General features: G+C 44.6%; 1 protein-coding gene across 1 annotated transcript; it reads right to left on the bottom strand.

Annotated features, from left to right (window-relative positions):
* Window positions 1–11,170: 11,170 nt before the first annotated feature.
* LOC107379565 (zinc finger protein 236) lies at window positions 11,171–20,479 on the bottom strand. Its single transcript, XM_015950360.3, has 3 exons — window positions 20,395–20,479; window positions 17,349–19,571; window positions 11,171–13,801 (listed from the first exon to the last, which is right to left on the bottom strand). Exons 2-3 carry the CDS (start codon window positions 19,551–19,553, stop codon window positions 13,460–13,462), a joined length of 2,547 nt encoding a protein of 848 aa, XP_015805846.3. The 5' UTR covers window positions 19,554–19,571; window positions 20,395–20,479; the 3' UTR covers window positions 11,171–13,459.
* Between the last annotated feature and the right edge of the window lie 99 nt (window positions 20,480–20,578).

Below are 20,578 nucleotides of genomic sequence, written 5' to 3'. Positions count from 1 at the left end.
ACACTTCTGTCCTGGCTCTGTCTGTCATCCATCTGTGTGTCAGTCATTGCACTTTGAAGCTCTGTGCAATCTGGATAGTTACCGACCTGCATGCACACATGGAGACACGTGTACAGTGCAACACACACACACACACACACACACACACACACACACATCCACCTGGGCTGCTGATCTCGCACACTCAGCCAGCTGAATATTCATCATCACCATCATCACGGTGCAGCGAGGACCTTGTAGGAGCAGATTTGCAGCAGTTCAGGGAGCAGAATATGTTTTGTGGGTTTTTATTTCTTCTTCGTAACAGAAAAAAAAGATTTTATTTGTGAGATGGACGCAGCTTCTCTGCCACGTTCACGTTGGAACTACTGATTTAAGGAGGCAGGTGATGGTTGACAACAGAGAGAGGGAAATAAGACATCTTTACTTGCCAACTGAAAAAGGCTGCAGTGGCAAAATGATCAAGAGGAAAAATATTTGAAGTGTGTCATAAACTAGATGCAACGCTGTGGAAACAAACAAGAATAAGTAGTGATTGAGCAAAAGAATGAATTTAATTCATTAGATTTCACCTCCAGAGCTGATGGAGCGTAGATTTTAAGTTTTATTTGTCAGATTTTAGAAAACAATTCATGCAAAATCTTATGCAAATCATCTGTTAGCACTTATTTAGGTTTTCTGTTGTAACGGAATGAAATGACTGATTTTTTCCCTCCTCTGCACAAGACTAGTCTGCATGAGAGATGGTCTCAAGGTCTCATGCATTCCTCCTAACCTGCTTATTTTCAGCTCAACAAAAGAATGAAGAATGAACTCTTTTCTTTTAATTAATCAAAGAACTCTATTTTAATAAAGCTAATCCATCAAAGTGTTAGTCAATAAATAAGATGTGACCGACCTGTGAAATCAAAATGTTAATTACTTTATTATAATCCTATAGAATATAATAAGTAATATGACTTTAAGTGTTCCAACAGGACTGATTTCACGTAGTGTTAAAAAGACACGACACATTACTTTTACTGATCCAGTCAGAATCTTACAGATCTGACGGAGGCGTGGTTCTGATGGTGTTTGGTAATTTTTCATTCGACAATAAACCATAACATCTGAAGTATAAAACTATGCCACGTGAGCTCTAACGCCAGTTCAAAGCGTTCCAGAGAAAGTGACGGAGTGGCCAATCCTGATCTAAACTCTTCAACCAAAAGAACCAACGACGAGCTGAAAAATCTGTTGCTATTCCAACTGCGGCAACAGTTCCTTTGAGAATAAAAGCTGAACCATCAAGACCCAGGCTTGGGTCTCACCAGACGCCAACAAACTGTCGTGTACCCGGAAGTAACTCACAGACTGGACTGATCGGAACCGCTGCTTTTCCTACCGGCTCGGTTCCAGAGAAGGTCAAGCTGGACCTTGATATTCCTGATCTAAAGGGGACTTCCACGAAGTGTAGGTAGACCGGAAAATGGTGTTTCATGTGTTTATGAACCTCCTAACCAAAGCTTAACGCGACGACATCACCTTCAGTTCCTGTCAGAACTAATCGCTTCTTCGGATTTGCTGGTTCTGATTAACATCACACGTCATCCATTCACCGTCTCATCCACTTTAGTTACACCACACATCATGTAGTGTTTAAAGTCAGTCTAGATTAATTTGTTAGTAATAAAATTCTTAACTTTTAAACTTGACTCTCTCTCTCTTCTGTTGTCTCTGAGTGAATACGAAGCTGTTATCTAATCCCTGCAATAAAAAGTTCCAATCTTCTGGTTCAAATAACCTCACAGATCCGTAAGGTGGATTTCATATTTCCTATGGAATCCTACGCCTTATGGCTTATTTTATAACCTGTAATCTAATTCATTACAATGTTTAGAAGGAGCTGAATTTTTAACTCAATATCTGTACATTTCAATGAGCTTGAACACTTTTACAATAAGATTCCCTTTTTTAAAGAGACAATGTGTAGATTTTACCATTAATCTCTGGAAACATCCATTGAAATCTTGTTAAAAGCAAATTAAATTATGCCTAGTTGTTGAAAAATATTGGCGACTTTGTAACATATAACCTCAAAATCAGGTCTAAAACATGGGACTTGGGGTGTTTCTCTTTGTCAAGGCGTCTGGTCTTGCAAGGCGATGTCTTGCGAGGCCAGGCATCTTGCTTACGAGGACACTGTCCTTCCTTCATAAAAAAATACGATTAAATGAATCAGACTTGCATCACGTGACACAGGAGATAACATTATATTTTATATGTATAAGTTTCACTATAAATATTTAACAAGTCTTTTACTAAATTGTGTTTATATTTGTTAAATTAAATATATAAGTGAGTTACTACCCGCTAGCCACCGAAGCTGCAACTACTGTACTAAGCAACTAACCAACCATAGATAACTTCTTTGGAATGAAAAAAAAACAACATTTTAAATTAGCTGACTTACATTTAAACTTGAAAATTGTCCTCGAAGTAGCTACCGGCTTCTGATCTGCCGTCTTTTTGAAAATACTCTGGGAAATTTTTGACCAAGGCTAGGCTACAAGACACCTCCCGTGTACCTTCGCTCAGCTAGCGAAACGGCTAACAAACGAAGAACACACGCCTCAGTAGAACATGAACATTGGAACATCCTTGGCGGCTCCTGATGATGTATCTCCTAGGCAACCGGGGCGGGGCCAAGACATTAAGGCAAGGTTCCTTGGCATTGAGAAACACTGTAAGGGTGTTTCTCAATGCCAAGGAACCTTGCCTTGCAAGGCGATGTCTTGCGAGGCCAGGCGCCTTGCTCACGAGGACACGGTCCTTCCTTGGTCAAAGAAAACGGTTAAATAGTTCAGACTTGCATCACGTGACATGGGAGATAACATTATATTTTATACGTGTTAGTTTCAATATAAATATATAACGAGACTTTTACTTTTCAAATTGTGTATATGTTTGTTAAATTAAAAATATAAGTGAGTTACTACCTGCTAGCCACCGAAGCTGCAACTGCTAAGCAACTAACCAACCATAGATAACTTCTTTGGATCCAAACAAAAAACATTTTAAATTAGCTGAATTACTTTTAAGTTTGAAAAATGTCCCCGAAGTAGCTGCCGGCTTCTGATCCGCCGTCCTTTTTAAAATACAGCGGTGTATTCTGGGTAATTTTTGATCAAGGCTAGGCTACAAGACACCTCCTGTGTATCCTTGCTCAGCTAGCTAAACGGCTAACAAATGGAGAACACATGCCTCGATAGAACATGAACTTTGGAAGTTCCAAATTGGAACACGTCTTGGCAGCTCCCGATGACGTATCTCCTAGGCAACCGGGGCGGGGCCAATACATCAAGGCAAGGTTCCTTGGCATTGAGGATCACTGCAAGTCTCTGGGCGAAGCCATATTCGACACGATGATTCCTTCTACGGGAGTCCGTGAGGACAAAACGCATTTACCGATGTGTAACAGTTACAAAACTTTCACCATTCATTAACGTTGTTTTACACATTTAACTCTGATGTCATAGTCATTTTGCTGGAGGTTGCGCTTCCAGGCATTTTTGACACTAATGGCCATCCGTTGGTAAGGCCTCACTCGAACACAAAACTACTGCTTGCTTGCAAGGATTTAGGTATATACTGCCCGCTATTGCCGAGGAAAATACACTCAGTTTATCACATCACACAGTTTAGTGCATTAATTAGTATTAATAAGCTATTGAATAAAGCCTAAAACCCTAACCCACCACCATTAACTTGGTCATGTCGTGCGTCTCGTCACTCCTGGAAAATACAAAAATGGAGCTGAGGGGCTGTGAGGGTTGGGGAAGATGATTGACACCCATCAGACTCTTAGCCGACGTAGATATGAGCTAACGTGGCTAGCTAAAACTAACGATGGTTGGTGGGTGCTTTTCGCCAGAAAACCGCAGTTGAGCCACTCTGCTGCCCTCTGCCTTCTAAGGCTGTAATGTTTTTAACGTGAGACCGATGCCGAGGCCTTGCCTGGAGCAAGCTACCTGTCAACCAAAAGGACACGCCCCCTAATTATTCATCACTTCAAGCTTTAATTGCATCTAAAGATATGAGTTACAAAACTTCTGTGTTAAAAAACGGACCGTTATTGTGAAGTGTTACTGAGACATTTTTCTAACAGAGTGGGCTGACTTTAACGGTACGTTTGACAACAAAAAGCTCAAGTTTGTCTTTAAAGTTGGAAAATATTTTAGTTTGCAAATGGAGAATAACACAATTAAAAGCTGTCATCTATTCTCCAAACTTTATCCCCCCGTTTTGACAAATGACTCGGACTAATTTAAGTGTTTGTTGAGGAATCTGCACAAAAATCCCCCGTACAGCGCCGCCTCCACCAGGTGCTCGTTTAGAAAGCTCCAGCAGTCAACGTTGTTTACTCAAATCTGCACAACTTGAACCCAATTAGCATAAAATTATCCAGGTGGAAATGCTGAGGATAAAAATAGATAAATAGATGGATCTAGGGTCAGTTTGCTTGTCTCTTGCATAATGAATTCACATTTTTATTCCTGCACATTCTTCCCTTTCTGAAACCTTGCGGAGGAGTTTTTCAGCACGGAGGTGGAAGGTTTATGACCAGCAACCCAATTTTCTCTCCTCCGAGCCGTGGAAGAGACTTGCTTTAGTCGTTTTGTTTAACTCCTCAGGAGTGGAGAAGATGATGAGTTTTTCAAATGAAAGAAAATTTTTACCCCCGATAGGAGGAGTTACCGAGTTTCATTTAGTGCTGTTTTATTTACTTTCATTTAATTACATCAGAAATAAAAGGTTTGTATGGCCGTGTGGCGGAGCACGTTAATATCTTTAGTCGTATGTTATGGTGATAGCAGTAAGCAGGTTTTTTAATGAGGCATAATCATAAAAAACGTTCTTTACTGCCAAGTTTTACTGCTAATTGTTTTTCTGTGAAGTTGATGTGTTTGAGAGCAGAACTGGTGTTTTCACTGGGCTGTGCTAATTTAAAAGAAAAAGTTTAGTTTTGACCTGGAAGGATTTCAGAGACGTGTTTCTCTAGAGAACCATAACTTCAAGATAAGTTTCTGTAATCATGGATTAAAGTTTGGTTTCAAACTTTACTTTAAAGGTGTGAAACACTGAAAAACCTTTTTTTTATAATCTCTGATAATAAATCTGAGTGTTTCATGCAGGCTGAACATGAAAATAGTCTCCTACACCTATCTCCTGCATTAGCTTCTGGTAGAAAACAGACGGTGAAACTCTAGGATTAGAAAAGATCTACGTCACACTGTCACCAACATTCATGGACACCCATCTTGGCTCATGACGGGGAAGGCTGTTGTTGGTGTAACAGAATGAAATGACTGTTTTCCCCCTCCTCTGACACAGGACTAGTCTGCATGAGATATGGTCTCAATGTCACGAGCTAACTGGCGGATCCGTAAAAACACCCAACACAGAATGACAGTTTAACAATGTCTATTAAAAGGGGAGAGACGGAGGCTAGGTCAGGAGGCAGGAGGTCGTTACCAGGAGGTCTGAAATAGGAATAGTCCGTTAGGGAAGTCCAAAAGGCGAAGTCTGGGACGGAGCAGGATCAGAGATTTGGCGGAGCAGACAGGGTAATCCAAGAGGCGAGGTCGGGCACGGAGCAGGGTTCGGTATCTGAAGACAAGATGAGTAACAGGCTGGAGAATTTACTAGCAGGGCTTTCAATAATCTGGCGATGACTGGGTAGCTGGATGGTTCTTACATAGCAGGGGAAGCAGGTGTGGTGAATGAGGTTGATGACGGAACAGGTGGAATGAATGGAGCTGATGAGGTGCGGGCTGTGGTTGCTGTGGCAACAGGTCACGGCAGGAACAGGATCGTGACACTAACCTGATTATTTTCAGCTCAACAGAAGAATGAAGAATGAACTCTTTTCTTTTAATTAATCAAAGAACTCTATTTTAATAAGCTAATCAAACAAAGTGTTAGTCAATAAATAAGATGTGACCAATCTGTGAAATCTAAATATTAATTACTTTATTATAATCCTATAGAATATAAAGGTACTATGACTTTAAATGTTCCAACAGGACTGAGTTCACGTAGCGTTAAAAGACATGACACATTACTTTCGCTGATCCAATCAGAATCTGACAGATCTGACGGAGGTGTGGTTTTGGTGGTGCTTGGTAAATCTGTCATCTTTTCATTCGACCACAAACCAAAACATCCAAAGTATAAAACTATGCCCACGTCATCTCTAACGCCAGTTCAAAGCGTTCTGGAGAAGTTGTCGGAGTGGCCAATCCGTAACTCTCCTGTTCAGCCGAAAGAACCAACGACAAGCTGGATAAAATCTGTTGCTGTTCCAACTGCTGCAACGGTTCCTTTCAGAATAAATGCTGAACCATCAAGACCCAGGCTCGGGTCTCACCAGACGCCAATAATATTGTCATGACCCGGAAGTATCTCAAGACGGGTGGTCGGCTGCCGTGGCTGCTTCCACATGCTCCGGCTCCATAAGGTCAAGCTGGACCTTTACACCTCCTGATCTAGACGGGGACTTCCGCTAAGGGTAGGTAGACCGGCAAATGGCGTCGAATGTGTTTATGAATCTCCTAATCAAAGCTTAACGCGAAGACATCACCTTCAGTTCCCATCAGAACTAATCGCTTCTTCGGATTTGCTGGTTCTGATCAACATCACACGTCATCCCATTCACCGTCTCATCTACCTTAGTTACACCACACATGTAGTGTTTAAAGTCAGTCTAGTTTAATTTGTTAGTAATAAAATTTTAAACTTTTAAACTTGACTCTCTCTCTTCTGTTGTCTCTGAGTGAATACGAAGCTGTTATCTAATCCCTGCATTAAAAAGTTCCAATCTTCTGGTTTAATTAACCTCACAGGTCCGTAAGGTGGATTTCATATTTCCTATGGAATCCGACGCCTTATGGCTTATTAAATAACACGTAATTTAAATCATTACATTGGTTTTGCGTCCAGGAAACAGCAGAGAACATCTGAAGAAAACGAGAAAAGATGCTAATTGTTAAAAATCTTTCCTCAAAAGTCCCCTCCCAAAGCTCTGAGCTGTCACTTTAAATCTGTTTAACTCTGTAAAGGTGCAGGGATCAAGCCACTGAAGTGAGTGGGAATACAAATATTTAAGATGTTAGAAATGTAAATATGAAGAGCTAATGCGACTAACAGACCTTGAAGCCTTGAGAAGTGTTAGTACTCAAGGGCCGAGGTCACGAGTATAATTAAACTCAAAGTGTTGCATTTATAATCCTTAAAATCCTCTTTTACGGAAAACCCCCATGTGGGGGTCAACATTCGTTTAAGGGTTCAATCATCAGTTCGTCCACTAATAGAATCCAAAACTCTGCCGAGCAGAAATGGTTCATTTTTAAATGAATGGAAGTGAAACAGAAAACAAGAACCCAATGGGAGGAAATCAGTGTGTAAGACGCTTGAGATTTACTGAATAACTGATCACTGTTTCATGCAGACTGAACGTGAAAATAGTCTCCTACACCTATCTCCTGCATTAGCTTCTGATAGAAAACAGACGGTGAAACTCTAGGATTAGAAAATCCTGACAGATCTACGTCACGCTGTCACTAACATTCATGGACTCATCCATCTGGACTGTTGTTGGTCTGGAGTCTAAGAAACAGCAGAGAACACCTCAGCTAGCAGATGTTAACCATTAGCAACTCCACCACACAGCAGAACTCCTCCACGCTTGAGTTATATGTGGAGATGAAACATCAACGTTGCAGAGTGTTACGGTCCACAGTGGTGTTAAAATGAAGAACGGGGTGTGAGACAGATGTCTGTGCAAGATGGTCAGCTTCAAACAATTGTTTTAATATAAAAGGATTCAAAAGTACTGATGCTTGCTCCTAAAATGGAAAAAAAATAACACTTTTATTCTCACCATCTTTGGCTCCTGGGTTTTCACATTTAAAACACAACACTGTTAACTGACCACAACACTTTTACAAACAAAGGTCCTCTGACCACACACACACCTGTTGTGGCAGAAGCCAGTGGGGTTCTGACTCGGTCTGGGTTCCCTCTTTGGGTTTTGAGTCTCCTGCTGCAGGTGGGCGTGTCCAGAGGTGACCAAGCTGCAGGCTCATCAGCTGGCCAGGGAGTACGCAGCTGAGAGATGCCTTCACTTCGCTGGATGATTACTTTACCTGGGTACCTGCTAACAGCCACCCAGCATGTTATATTTGAGCTCTTGAACCTTTTAGAGTATTTGATGTTTTTGGATTTTACATTTTTACCTCCTGCTCTTGTTCCCAGACAGACTTCCACCTTCACCTCTGACTGGCAGTGCTCTGGAACCCCTTCACTCTGGAACTCCAACCCCGCTCGTCTCTCAGGCCCTCCCTGGTCAGGAACCACCTCCGGTAGCCCATCTGTGCTCTTGATCTGCACTTCCTCAAGCTCAGTTCCCTCCACTTCACACTCTCGGGATCTCCGCCCCCTGGATAACCCCTCTACCCAGACCGGACCACTTCCCCCTCGAGCTCTCCCCTCTCTCCAGACTTCAAGTCCTCTGCTTAATTCAGATTCCCTGTTGTTCCCCCTTCGAACTGGACCTAACTCTCATCTGTCCGCAGATTCCCACACCTACAGTAATCCCTATTGGAAGATCTCTGCTACGTTTATGCTTGGTTTTAATAAATCATTCTTACCAATGTCTCTGTCCTGATTCTGTATGTCGTGGGTTAGATACCCATCACACATGACAAGACTCCTCTTCTGTTTTAAAAACTCAACAAAGCACCAAGGCTATAAAACAAAACGTACTCTAGTCTCAGTTAAAAAACATTAAAAGCCAATGAAACCAAAGTGGGGCGCAATTTGGGGGAGACGGCACAGATTCGATTCCCCCTTTGTTGCTCACTACTCTGCCTTTTTTTTATACTCAGGTGACCAAATCAGGTGCAGCTGTTTCTGCAGGAGGCGGAGGCGGAGCAGAAGCCCACACTGGGTGTGCCTCAGCAGAAGATTTTACTGCCAAGGTAAAGAGGCAGCAGGTGTAACCCAGAGTAAAAGTCACTGGTAGAGTGACAGTTATGCAAAATGTGGTGAAAAGAGATCATGTGGGATTTTATTATATTATAGTTCTATGTTCTATGTATAGGGTTAGGTTATGCCATACTATATGTTTGACTTTGTGAAAAAGCATATGTGTTTCTTGGTTGTGACCTTCCTCGGTAGTAATGAGTGCACTGGGGGCGAATGGAGACCCATCCAAGATGGCGGCCCGGTGCTTTACTAGCTCCACGCGGCTGATGTCTAACTTTCTCCTTGAGCTGACTCGTTGTTCCTGAAACAGGTGTATCTGAGCTCCCCCCACATCCAAAATAAAGATTAAATGTTATCAGTTGAGCTGGTGTTTGTCTTTCTGTGGACAGTTTAGACTTCCTCCCACCATCAGTGTTCACTTGTTAACCCAAACACCTTATTTTCTCTGACATACAGAATTCTTGTGATTCAGCCATTTCATTTAAGGTCAAAGCAGTGCTTTAGGTGGGTCAGTATGGACCGGTACACATTTTACCTTTCAGAGTACCAGAACCTTTTCCAGCCATGTGTCAGTCGAACCCTCTGACGAATGTACCTTGAAGTGTCTACCGGCACTTATTTGTTTCCACTTAAAGTGCTGGGTCATTGGTCTTTTCTTCCAGGATTTTTCTGGTAGCGATCAGAGTTCATGGTTCCATCACTTACAACCGGTATTCCAGGTGAAGCAGCAAAGCAGCCCCGGACCATTACACCACCATCACCATGTTTCAGTCTTGGCTCTTTTTCTGAAATGTCTTAGCTTAAACCAGAAGTAACTGGATACGCGCCTTCCAAAACCTTCCAATGTGACTTTGTTTTGGCCTGTTAGAGGCTCCGCCCTCTCGGTCTGCCAGGCAACAAAAGCCGGCTCTATGAAGTGAACAGGTGGGAGCTGCCTCGTCATTGGTCGAGTTTGGACCGAGCCAATTACCGCGAGGGGGAGGTTTCAACTACCAAGGTGGAGGTTAAAAGTAGAGGGTATGTGTAACTTCCCCCTCGCCAGATGGTATGTTCTAACGTTCCCCTTGGGCGGCAAATACGAAAATTGCCAGTCAGACTCTGACTGTCAGAGTCAGAATGCATGGGAAACAAACGCTTGATCACAGTGAGAGTAAGGTTTTAGGTAGCAAGAGGGTTAAGGTTAGGATGAGGTTAAGGTGCGGTTAAACGAGCTGGTTCGGTGCCACATCAGCGGATATCTAATCACGTCAGTTTTACGCTGCATTGGGATCTGCAGTTACAAAAGGGAAAAAAACCTTTTCGCACATAAGTAACGAAAAAGGGCACTTTCGGCGTCTGGGGTCTGACGTGGAGGGTGGCTGACCAAGCGTTTGTTTCTGACGCTTAGGGTGTGAGAATGTGTTGGGGAGCCAGCAAGTTTCTAGGGGTGGCTGGCCACCCCTTGGGTGCGCCCTTGGAAATAATACCAACTATAAAAACTAACGTAAGCTTTGACCAGAAAATGTTTTTCTTTTTCACTTTTACTCCAACAAATCCTCCACTCACTCCAACACTTCCTCCATTATGATGGAAACGGTGTGGTTGAGCTATACTCTTCATCACCTGTCACCTCCTCCTCTGACTTTCTGTAAAAGACATTTAGCCAAACTAAAGCAGAGCGCCTCCATTCCGCCGGCCAGGGCCTCTCTATCCACACAATAACCGGCAGAGAAATTAGCGAAGAAATCATCGTGACGACCCGGTCGGGTTATTACAGCCATTCAGTTTTTAAAAGCTTATTTTGAGCTCTGTTCCGTTTGGATTTGTGGCTTAAATCGAGCAGAAAATTCAGAGTACAAAAAACAGAGGGCCGTCTCACTAACTCAATTACCCCCTGGCTGCAGCGTCCGAGTGGCCAGCCTGCACACTCAACCATAACCTTTTTTTATCACAAGGATCCAAGCAAAGTCTCCTCTCCGGTGATTAATGTAGTGAAAAAAATTAAGGATTCACCTAAATTAGAAGAGGGACATGGCCTCGTGCCCCCGTCTTCATTACCAACAGGAGCGTTTTCTGTTTCTAATTCAGTTTAAACCAGATTAAATAAACACGTAATTCCTCGAATAAGCAGGAAACATCACAAAAACAAATGCAGAAAACAGAATTATGCTTGTGAAAACTTTGTTTTAATAAGTTAACATAAACCACATTTTAAAAATCTAAATATGTTAGTGTTCATGTTAGAATAAAGATTTCGTCACACTCTTACAGGATATGAACTAAACACTTCAAATCAGAAAATCCAGCGGGATTAACATAATTCACCATATCAGAACAGAGCTCAGAACCAAAAAAAAAAAACAAGTGCAAACAACTCACAGTGTCTCTGACGGTAGGAAAGGTTTCATCTTTTAAAGAAGAGTGCAGAAGTGCAACTTTTACAAATAGTTATCTCGGTATTTACAACCACAGCAGAGATTTGTTCAGACTAAATAATCTTTATCCTCTTCTGAGCACTTCAGGGTTTTTCACGGATTGCATTGCAACGCAACTTCACGGGAGCGTGATGACGTTTGTATTAAAGCAGAAATCTGGGGTCTTTTCTCAGAGGGCGCCATCTAGAGGTGGAAAAGTGTATTGCACATTAAGCCCCTCTCCTTAAAGCCGGGTCCACACTGGAGGCTACACCAACGCAGAATGGCAGCGGAACGTCACCGCTTCAGATAGAATCCATTATAGTCTATGCAGGGGTGTCAAACATGAGGCCCGCGGGCCGGATCCGGCACGCAAGCGGGTTAAATCCGGCCCACGAGATGGTTGTGTAAACTTTATTTTCTTACTTTACAATGTAGAGTGAAAATAAACCTATCATTGTGAGCAAGTTTTCTCTGTAATGAGTATAAATAAAACAAATGTGCTCAAGGCTCACACAAGAACTTGAATCACATCCTGAAGTTGGCCGCCACTCAGGATGTGACTTCTGATATTGATGTGCTGGTGAAAGCTAAAAGATGTTAAGTAAAATGAGTCAAATATACTTTAAGTGCTGCATGAAACTGATCTAGCCATGTGATCTGTAAGCTCTTTGAATCACTAAGGAATGTTTTTTTATTTGTTGATTTTTTTTTTCATATTTTCAAGTACACTTCAGGTGTTGTACTTGTACTACACTGTCCTCAGGCTCCAGCCTTGTTTTACATTGATTGTATTAAAACAAAGAAAACAATCTGAAGTGTTTTTTTTTTTTTTTTGTATTTACTGGTCCGGCCCACTTGGGACTAGATTTCCCTCAATGTGGCCCCTGAGCTAAAATGAGTTTGACACCCCTGGTCTACGGGGTTGATCCAAACCAGCCAAGACACGGAACGTTTCAGGAAGTCTCTCGCTGCGCCGCACCACTAAAGACGGGATTGGGTTCTATTTTTGCCCCTTTCAGGGTGCACCAATTCCCGTAATGAACATAGAGCTAGACAGGAATTCACAAGCGGTATCAGTGTAAAACGTCTGGCAATTTTCAAAATAAAAGTCTTTTGCAGTGATGCAATGTCTTATCTGTGTAGATTAAAGTTAAAGTCCCATTAATTGTCACACTGGTGTGTGAATTTTGTTCTGGGGAGCGGTGAGCTGCAGACACAGCCGCTCTCAGGAACCATTTGGTGGTTCAACCGCCCCAATCGAGCCCCTTAATGCTGAGTGTGAAGCGAGGAGGCATTGGATCCCTTTATTAAAGTCTTTAGCATGACCCAACCATGGATTTGAACCCACGATCTCCCAGTCTCAGGGCAGACACTCATACCAGGCCACTGAGCTGGATTATGTCTACATGTGTGACCTGACAGCTCATTTATCACCAGTATCTTTCCACAAGTGCAACAGTGTTTTTTCATCAAGGACATGATCTCCTTTATCTTCTTTTGGCTTTATTGACAGACGAAGTCTAGAGGGATCTTGCGAGTCCACCAAAAACGGACGTGCCACCAACAACCGTCCCGCTGCTGCTGATACCCCCCAGTGTGGGCAGCAGTGTTTACTTGTCCATTAGAAACGTCGCCAGCTCTGCATCTGCCTAGGTACACCGTCAAACACTCACGCACTTTGTGATTGACATCTGTACGTAAGCAGATGTCTATTGGCTAAAACTGAGCAGCGCTCAATTCAAATGGCTTGAAGCCGTATGGGACAAGGGCGGATGTATTGCCTACATTGCATCACATGACAGGGTGAGACCATCACGTTTACAGATTTGTAAAGAATCCTGCATGATTTGTGAAATGGGGAAATCTCCGGATTGCTGCTTTGACACATGAGCTTTCCCTTTAAAATGCTTCTTTAGTCAGGTTCTACCTTCAGCCCATTAAAGGGAAATTAAGCATTCGTATAAATACACTGAATAGATGTTTCCGTGGCTCCCGTGTTTGAGTATTAACGTTTCTACCCCACTGATTGGCACCGTTTAACTTTCTGTCTCGGACTCAGAGTTATTCAGAGTCGACACAGCAGAGCTGTACCACTCGGCGCTCTCCTCTTCCTCGTGAACTCCTCCTCCCCCGTCTCCTCCTCTGTCTCGTCTTTCGTTCAGCATCTCCATGGCTACCTGGTGATACGGGTGTTTTCGTTTGGTGTGTCGCCGTAGGGTGTTGCGCTCGGCGAAGCGTGTGTGGCAGAGCTGGCACTGGTAGGGTTTCTCTCCAGTGTGCACCCTCTGATGGCGCTGGAGCTCTCCTGCCTCCCTGAAGCGCTTGGCGCAGATGGGACACACAAAGTTCCTCTGGCCGGTGTGGATGTGCTTGTGTCGCTGATGAAACAATAAAAAAAGTCACTGTAAAGAAACAGTATCGGTTGTAGACTGAGTTTTTAAATTATGTAATTGTGGAGAAAAAGGATTAATGACTTTTTTCTCAAGTTATAATAGTTTTGTCGCCTATACAAAACATGTTTTAAGTTCTTTGTTCTAAATTCCTCCCATATTAAATCATTTCAGTAGTTTTAATTTGGACATTTTTAGTACCTTCCAAAATGAGCCATTTGAGGGCTCTGCCACTTTGAGAACAAGCTGTTGCTGGCCACGCCCACCCATCCCCTCCTCAGAAGCTAAGAAGCTCCAAAATGTGTGAGGAGCTCATAGTAGAGCCGCTGCTCCTCCAGCGGCCGCTATCTCTTGAATGTGAGAGGGTTCTATTCTACTTTCAACATTTGTGACATCACATATGGAGAGTTTTTTTAAATGGCTCTTTTTAGGCATGCGATTCCTAAACAAACACTGACAGAAAAACGGATGGAAAGATTTTGTCAGAGACCCACGTAACGGCACGAAATTACGCAAAATGTGAGTTTTTCACATGTGCCCTTTAACCAAACTCATGGGCTAAGTACTTGTCCAATTAGCCAACTATTAATTTGATTAGCTAACAGCTAGTACACAGTGCTAACACAATGAGATAATGGCTAGCCCAGTTGAAGCCAATACAAAAATTGTTTATGTTGTTTTACAACATCGGTTCCAAATATCTTATAGATGAATATGCTAATGTAATTTAGTCAATCCCTTATGAGCTTGACCAACTTAGCGTAGCTCGTGGACAAGCATTCATCCATGTCTCCAAACTGAGATTGTTCAAAGAGCTATCTAAAATGGTAATTTTTTTTTGTTAACAATTCCACGTAAACCCCCTCCAAATGATCTGATTTAGGTTTGACTTGATTCGGTTTGTTCCGAAGTTTTTGTTCGAATCTCAATCTCACATTTTTAAATATTTTACAGTTTTTTTTCCTTTTAGATTCGATTTTCCAGCCAAATCCACTGCCTTGTTTTTGATAATGTATTTTTTTAATTAAAACTGATTTCTGTCTCGTCCTTCTGTACGGGCCTTTGCTAGTATTGACTGTGAAAGAAGCAGCCATAATCAAAAACAGAGTGACTATTAAAATTATGATGGCCACATTACTAAGTCTTATTCCTCCTTCAAACTAAAAACTCACAAATGATTGAAAATCCGGTCAAAACTCACAGAAAACTGGCAAACAACCACGTGGTAGCTAAATCAGTAACAAAAGTCGCGTTTAATTTTTTTAAAAGGGAAATATTTTGGCTAGTTTTACTTTTTCTTAAATCTGGTTAGCAGTAAACGACAGAGTCGATTTCAAAGTGCTTCTACTAGTTTGTAAATCTCTCAGTGGCATGGGGCCAAAATACATGTCGGATGTCCTTCCTGTAATACGCCCAGCAGGGCTCTGAGATCCTTAGGAGGCAGTCAGCTGAAGCTGCTTTTAGCTACTAGTTGCACCTTCTTTGTGCTGAATGACATCCTGGTCTCTACAGATTCAGGTTCTCATCTTCTACTACTTTTACTGGATTTGTCGGCGACTTTTGACACTGTTGATCATCCTGCTGGACCGGCTTGAGTCCTGGGTAGGTCTTAAGGGTACCACCTTGGAATGGTCCTGTTCTTATATTTGAGGTTGGTCCTTCCGTGTAAACATTGGTGGCTGTACTTCCCCTCTGAGGCATGCCACAGGGCTCTGTCCTTGGGCCACTGCTTTTTTTTCCCATTTATATCTACCACTTGGGGCAAATCCTGGATAAATACAATCTAAGTTATCACATGAATGCTGATGATTGCCAAATCTATATGACCATGAACACACCAAATGCTGTCCCACTCCTTCATGACTGCCTTACAGAAGTGAAGAGTTGTTTAGCTGCTAATTTTCTCAAATGAAATGAATCAAAACAGATCCACATAACCCCTCTATCTCTGCCTTTCAATGCCCCCAGATCACTACAACACCTAAAACTAAAACATGCTTCTTTCAACTGCGCCGCCTAACTCACCTTGAACCAATGCATGTCCGACCCCCATTGGTGTCCCTGCCTCAGCCCTCCCTAGACTGCAGTGGGTGCAAAATGCGGCTGCAAGCTTTTAACAAGCAATAACCGACTAAACCACGTTACTCCTGTCCTGTATCAATTGCACTGGCTCCCAGTTCACTTTACAGTGAGGTTCAAAGACCTGAACTTGTCTTTAAAGCCTTAAATGGTCTGGCCCCGGTCTATTTATCAGACCTGATGCCCCCATACACCCCGTGATTGTTTAACTTTGTTATTTGTTTCGTTAATGTCTGTTTAATCTGTTTTATTTCCTGTATCCTAAGCCAGTTTGAATCCTCTTTTACTGTATATTAATTTGACACTCTTGCTTTTACACATTGTTTTAGTTGTTGTTGATGTATTTTATCTTAGCACATTCGCCCTTTGTCCCGGTTGCCTAGGTCACCTGGCCAGTCGGTCCTGGATGTGCAGAGGACTCGGCAGAAACTTAGGGGTGATGGGGCTTTCACTGCTGCTGGAATGATCTGCCTGCACAGGTTAGGGAAGCCTCGTCGTCGCTGGAGGCTTTTAAATCATCCTTGAAGACCCATTTCTATGGATTGACTTTTGTCCCAGTATGAGTTGTTTTACAGAAAGTTTTATTGTGTCTTATTTCTTATTGCTGTCATTTTTTTATCATGTTTGTATTTATTCTGGTTTATTGTGTAAATTATTTTGCTGCTTGCATGGACGCAATTTTGGGGGGGGGGACAGGGGGGACATGTCCCCCCCACTTTTCCAAAGTCAAGTTTTGACCCCTGCACATTTTACCATCCAAAAACAATATTACACTAGATTAAAGTGACACTGGTTGAGCTCTAGGACCAAGCGGAAAGCAACCATTTGTGTTGAAGCCTGTTTCCCATTAGAACATGCTGTAAAGATCCCCCCCCCCCCCCCCCCCCCCCCCCCACAGTGAAAATTACGTCCATGGCTGCTTGTGTGTTTGGTCAGCTTGGGCTGTTTTTAAATGTGCTATATAAATACATTTGGTTTGGGTTTTTTGGGTTCGTGCACTGTAACTGCTCACCCTTTAACTTTGCCTTTTTATTTTATTCTTCCATCTAATTTTATTTATTTATTTAAATTTGCTGTTTTATGTTGTCTCGTTGAATTTTGTGTCCTTGCTCCTGGAAAGCACGCTGAATAGCTTTTGTTTATCGAATGTGCTTCAGTAATAAAGCTGCCTTGCATTATTCAAACTTTAAAGGGGAAACATCCTGATTTTTGTTCGGGAAAATTGATTCCCTGTTCTTTCTGGACGGATTAACCAACCAATCACGACACATATCGGCACAATAATCAGTGACTAAAATATTCTTTGAAGAATCTCCGGCTCAAATGTTTCTGCTGCTCCCAAGTGACCACAAACAATTGTTTACTGTCACAGCTCTGATGGTTAACGCCATCTCTGTAAACCGCTCGTGTTCCTGCGACGCTTCTTACTGAAACAGCGATTCTGGGGTGGGCTGACCTGCAGGTGGCTGGAGCGTTTGAAGGCTTTGCCGCACTGCTGGCAGACATGAGGCTTCTTTTGTGAGTGTGTGATGGCGTGACGCTCGAGGTCGGAGAGGTAAAAGAAGATCCGCGGGCACAGCTGGCAGCACAGCACCCGACGGGAGCCCATATTGGTAGGAGACTCCGCAGGAGACAGGGGGTCCAGGGCCTCAAGGGAGTCCAGTTTCCCCGAGGGAAGGAGGGGTCCGATTGGAGGGGAAGGAGGAGCAGCCAAGTTAGAGAAGTAAATGTGGTCATCGAGAGGTAAATGTTCTGAGGGGAGATCTGAGGAGTCCAGTTTAGGTTCTGAGGCTGGTGATTGGGCCTCTGCCTCTGAAGCAGGCAGAGCTAAGAGGTCGTGTGCTGCAGACTGAGTCTGTGGACTTGTCTCAAAAGTTGATGGCTTGTTTTCACTTTCCTCTGCAGACATGGCTTCGGTTCCTGGGCTAGAGTCTGAGTTGTTGATCTGAGTCTGAATCAGAGCTGTGCTGAGGTGGTTGTCCTGCAGAGGGACAGCGAGAGAGGTGAGTACCGGAGAGGAGGTTAGGCTGCTCACCCCTGACAGGATGAGCGGAGAGATGACGGGGTTGGAAAGCGGGGGCAGCGGCGATCCCAGAGAGGCCGGAGCCGAGGCTGCAGTAACCTGGGACAGCTGGCCGGTGGAGGGGTCAAGGACGGCAATAGGGGTGGAGGTGGAGGCGGAATCATCGGGTGAGGAGGATACAGAGGAGAGGAGGAGAAACATGGGTGTGGAAGCGCCTGGTGACATCTGAGCGGAGGAGAGAGGGAGCGAGAGGCCAGCCGGAAGTGAGGAAGAGGAGGAGGAAGTCAGGAAGAGAAGGGGGGCGTTGGCTGTGGGGTTTGTGAGGATCTGAATGGGCTGAGGAGGGAGGAACATCCCAGGGGGTTCCTCCTGAGCGGCCTTCACGTTCACCTCTGCAGAGTCAGAGTTTGTCATCAAGCACGTGACGATCTCTGGAGCCGGGATCTGACCCCCGTCTTCAGATGCTGGATCACCAGCTGAGGCTGATGGGAGGTGAAGTTCATCAGCATCTGAACTTTGACCTGCTGCTGGAAGCCTGACTTCCTGTTCCCCCGTGCTGACCTGATCGGACTGAGGACCCTCTGACATGGAGGTGTCGACCTGCAGTACCTTGAGTCCGTCTGGACTAAGCCTGTACGGGATCCCCTGGTCGTCGATGAGGAGAAGGTTTTCAGGGTCACAGTCTTCTGGGGGGAGGGACATAAAGGTGGAGGGAGACAGAAGAGATCCTTCAGTTGTGTCCACGCCACCGAGGTAAAGCCCAGAGTTCTCCTCGCTGTCCTCCTCTACCATGTCTCTGTCTCCGTCTCCCTCGTATTCATCCACCTCCATGATCAGTGGGCTCTCGCTGTTGGGACCGCCCAGAAGCCGCCCGCGGCCTCTCTCGCCGTGCACTCTCCTCTTAGGCAAGCTCAGATCCAGCGGCTCCATCTGCTCCTCCACTCCCACCTCAGTGGACCACTTCACTTGAGGTACAATCCGCTCTTTTTCCATTTCTGCGGGCGTTTTACCTGCATCCGTGTTAGATAGAAAACGTTTCCCTGACCAGTCCACACTCAAAACCCATGGGTCTGGGCTCTCCGCCCTCTGGAATGATGTCCCATCAGATTCCTGCCTTGTCCTTCCCAATTGGGAAGAACCTTTCCTGATGTCTGCTTCATGTTTAGCAGCTGATTTTGGAACCTGGCTGCTCTTTTTCCCTCTGATGGGGCGACTGGCTCCAGCAGAGACCAGAACCGGTCCTTTCCCGTGTGAGGCTGCACAGTCTTTGGTCAGGATGAAGGCAGGCTTTGCGATTGGCCTCTTGCATCCTGAAGGAACAACAATTTTGATTCTTATTGGCTCCCTGTGCAGAACAGGCACTCCAGGCTGAGCTGTAATTGGCTGCTTCCGCCCACCCGTCTCAGCTGCTTCCTGGGAGGCTGGCCCTGAAGCCCCGCCCTCCTCTGGCTTTTTCCCATTGATTGATTGAGCATCTTGCCTGATGGCCCCTGCTGCTTTGGAGCAGGACTTGAGGTTACCTGGTTTGGTGCTGGGTGGGTCCAAAACAGTCTCTGCCCCTGGTGCCCCTCCACGCTGGCTGTCATTTTGGACTTGCAAGCTGCCACTGGTCAGGACTGAGGCCAGCTGAGAGTCCATGTTGGGGCATACCTGTTTCTGTTTTTTAATAAGGGGGAAATGTTCAATTAGAAATGCAAAGTTGCAAAAAATACATCACAAATCTGGAGAATTAAACATTTCAAGTGGACAATCATGAAATAAGGAGAATTTTTTTAAATCAGTAATTATCTGTTATTTTGGGGTCAAGCCGACGCGGATCGTGCACGCTCAGGAGGGACGACGCGAAGGCCCCCCCACCCTCCCTCCTCATCAGCTGGATTCTGGTTCTGTTCCGCTTTGATCTTCAGCGTTTTTCTACCAGAGGGTTCGACTGGAGCCGCTGATCATCCCCGACACGCGCTGATGATGACTAACACGCTCCCATCTCGCAACCTCACGCAACACAAACCTTTACCGCTCATCCCGCAACATTATCCGCCATCCGCAGGGATGAGGAACGCTCTTGTTTTATGGTGTTTCTGGGAATGAACGGAGACGCATCCGAGGAGGACGCCATTACGCACAGTCCTAGGTCCGAAAAACGCCCCCCAGGTTTATTTTTTAAAACTGATAATGTGGTGTGCCTTGGCAGCCCTCGGACCCGGGACATCACCGCCAACGCGGACGCGCGGTGTTCACGCAGAGCCGCGGCGCGGATCGGATTCTTTGCGCGTGCAGCGCCGGAGCCTCCTCGGACCTACAGCCAGCCATTTTAGAGCCGAGGCGCCGAGAGCGGAGCTTCGGGACAAACTTTCCAGGCGGCGCGCGGTCGTGGATCCTGCCGCCGCGCGGCTCCAGACGCTCCGGACCCGACGCGCTTCCCATACATTTAAAACTCCACTCCTGCACCCATAGCGCCGCAGCAGCGGGACCGGCTTACCCGAGCTGTGGAGATTTCCGGAGGACCAAATATGACTGTGCAGTGTAAAAGGGTGATGCTGCGAATGCGGAGGGAGGGAGGGAGGGGTCAAAGGGAGTTGCTATGGTGTCGCAGCCTACCGGGTCCGACCAGTAGCCATGTTCAGCCTATGAGTACAGTTGAACCTGCAGCCTGCGCAGGAAGG

Source organism: Nothobranchius furzeri, chromosome 5, assembly GCF_043380555.1.
Source record: "Nothobranchius furzeri strain GRZ-AD chromosome 5, NfurGRZ-RIMD1, whole genome shotgun sequence".
NCBI classification, from domain to species: Eukaryota; Metazoa; Chordata; class Actinopteri; order Cyprinodontiformes; family Nothobranchiidae; genus Nothobranchius; species Nothobranchius furzeri.
This window is presented reverse-complemented; position numbering and strand designations above follow the sequence as displayed.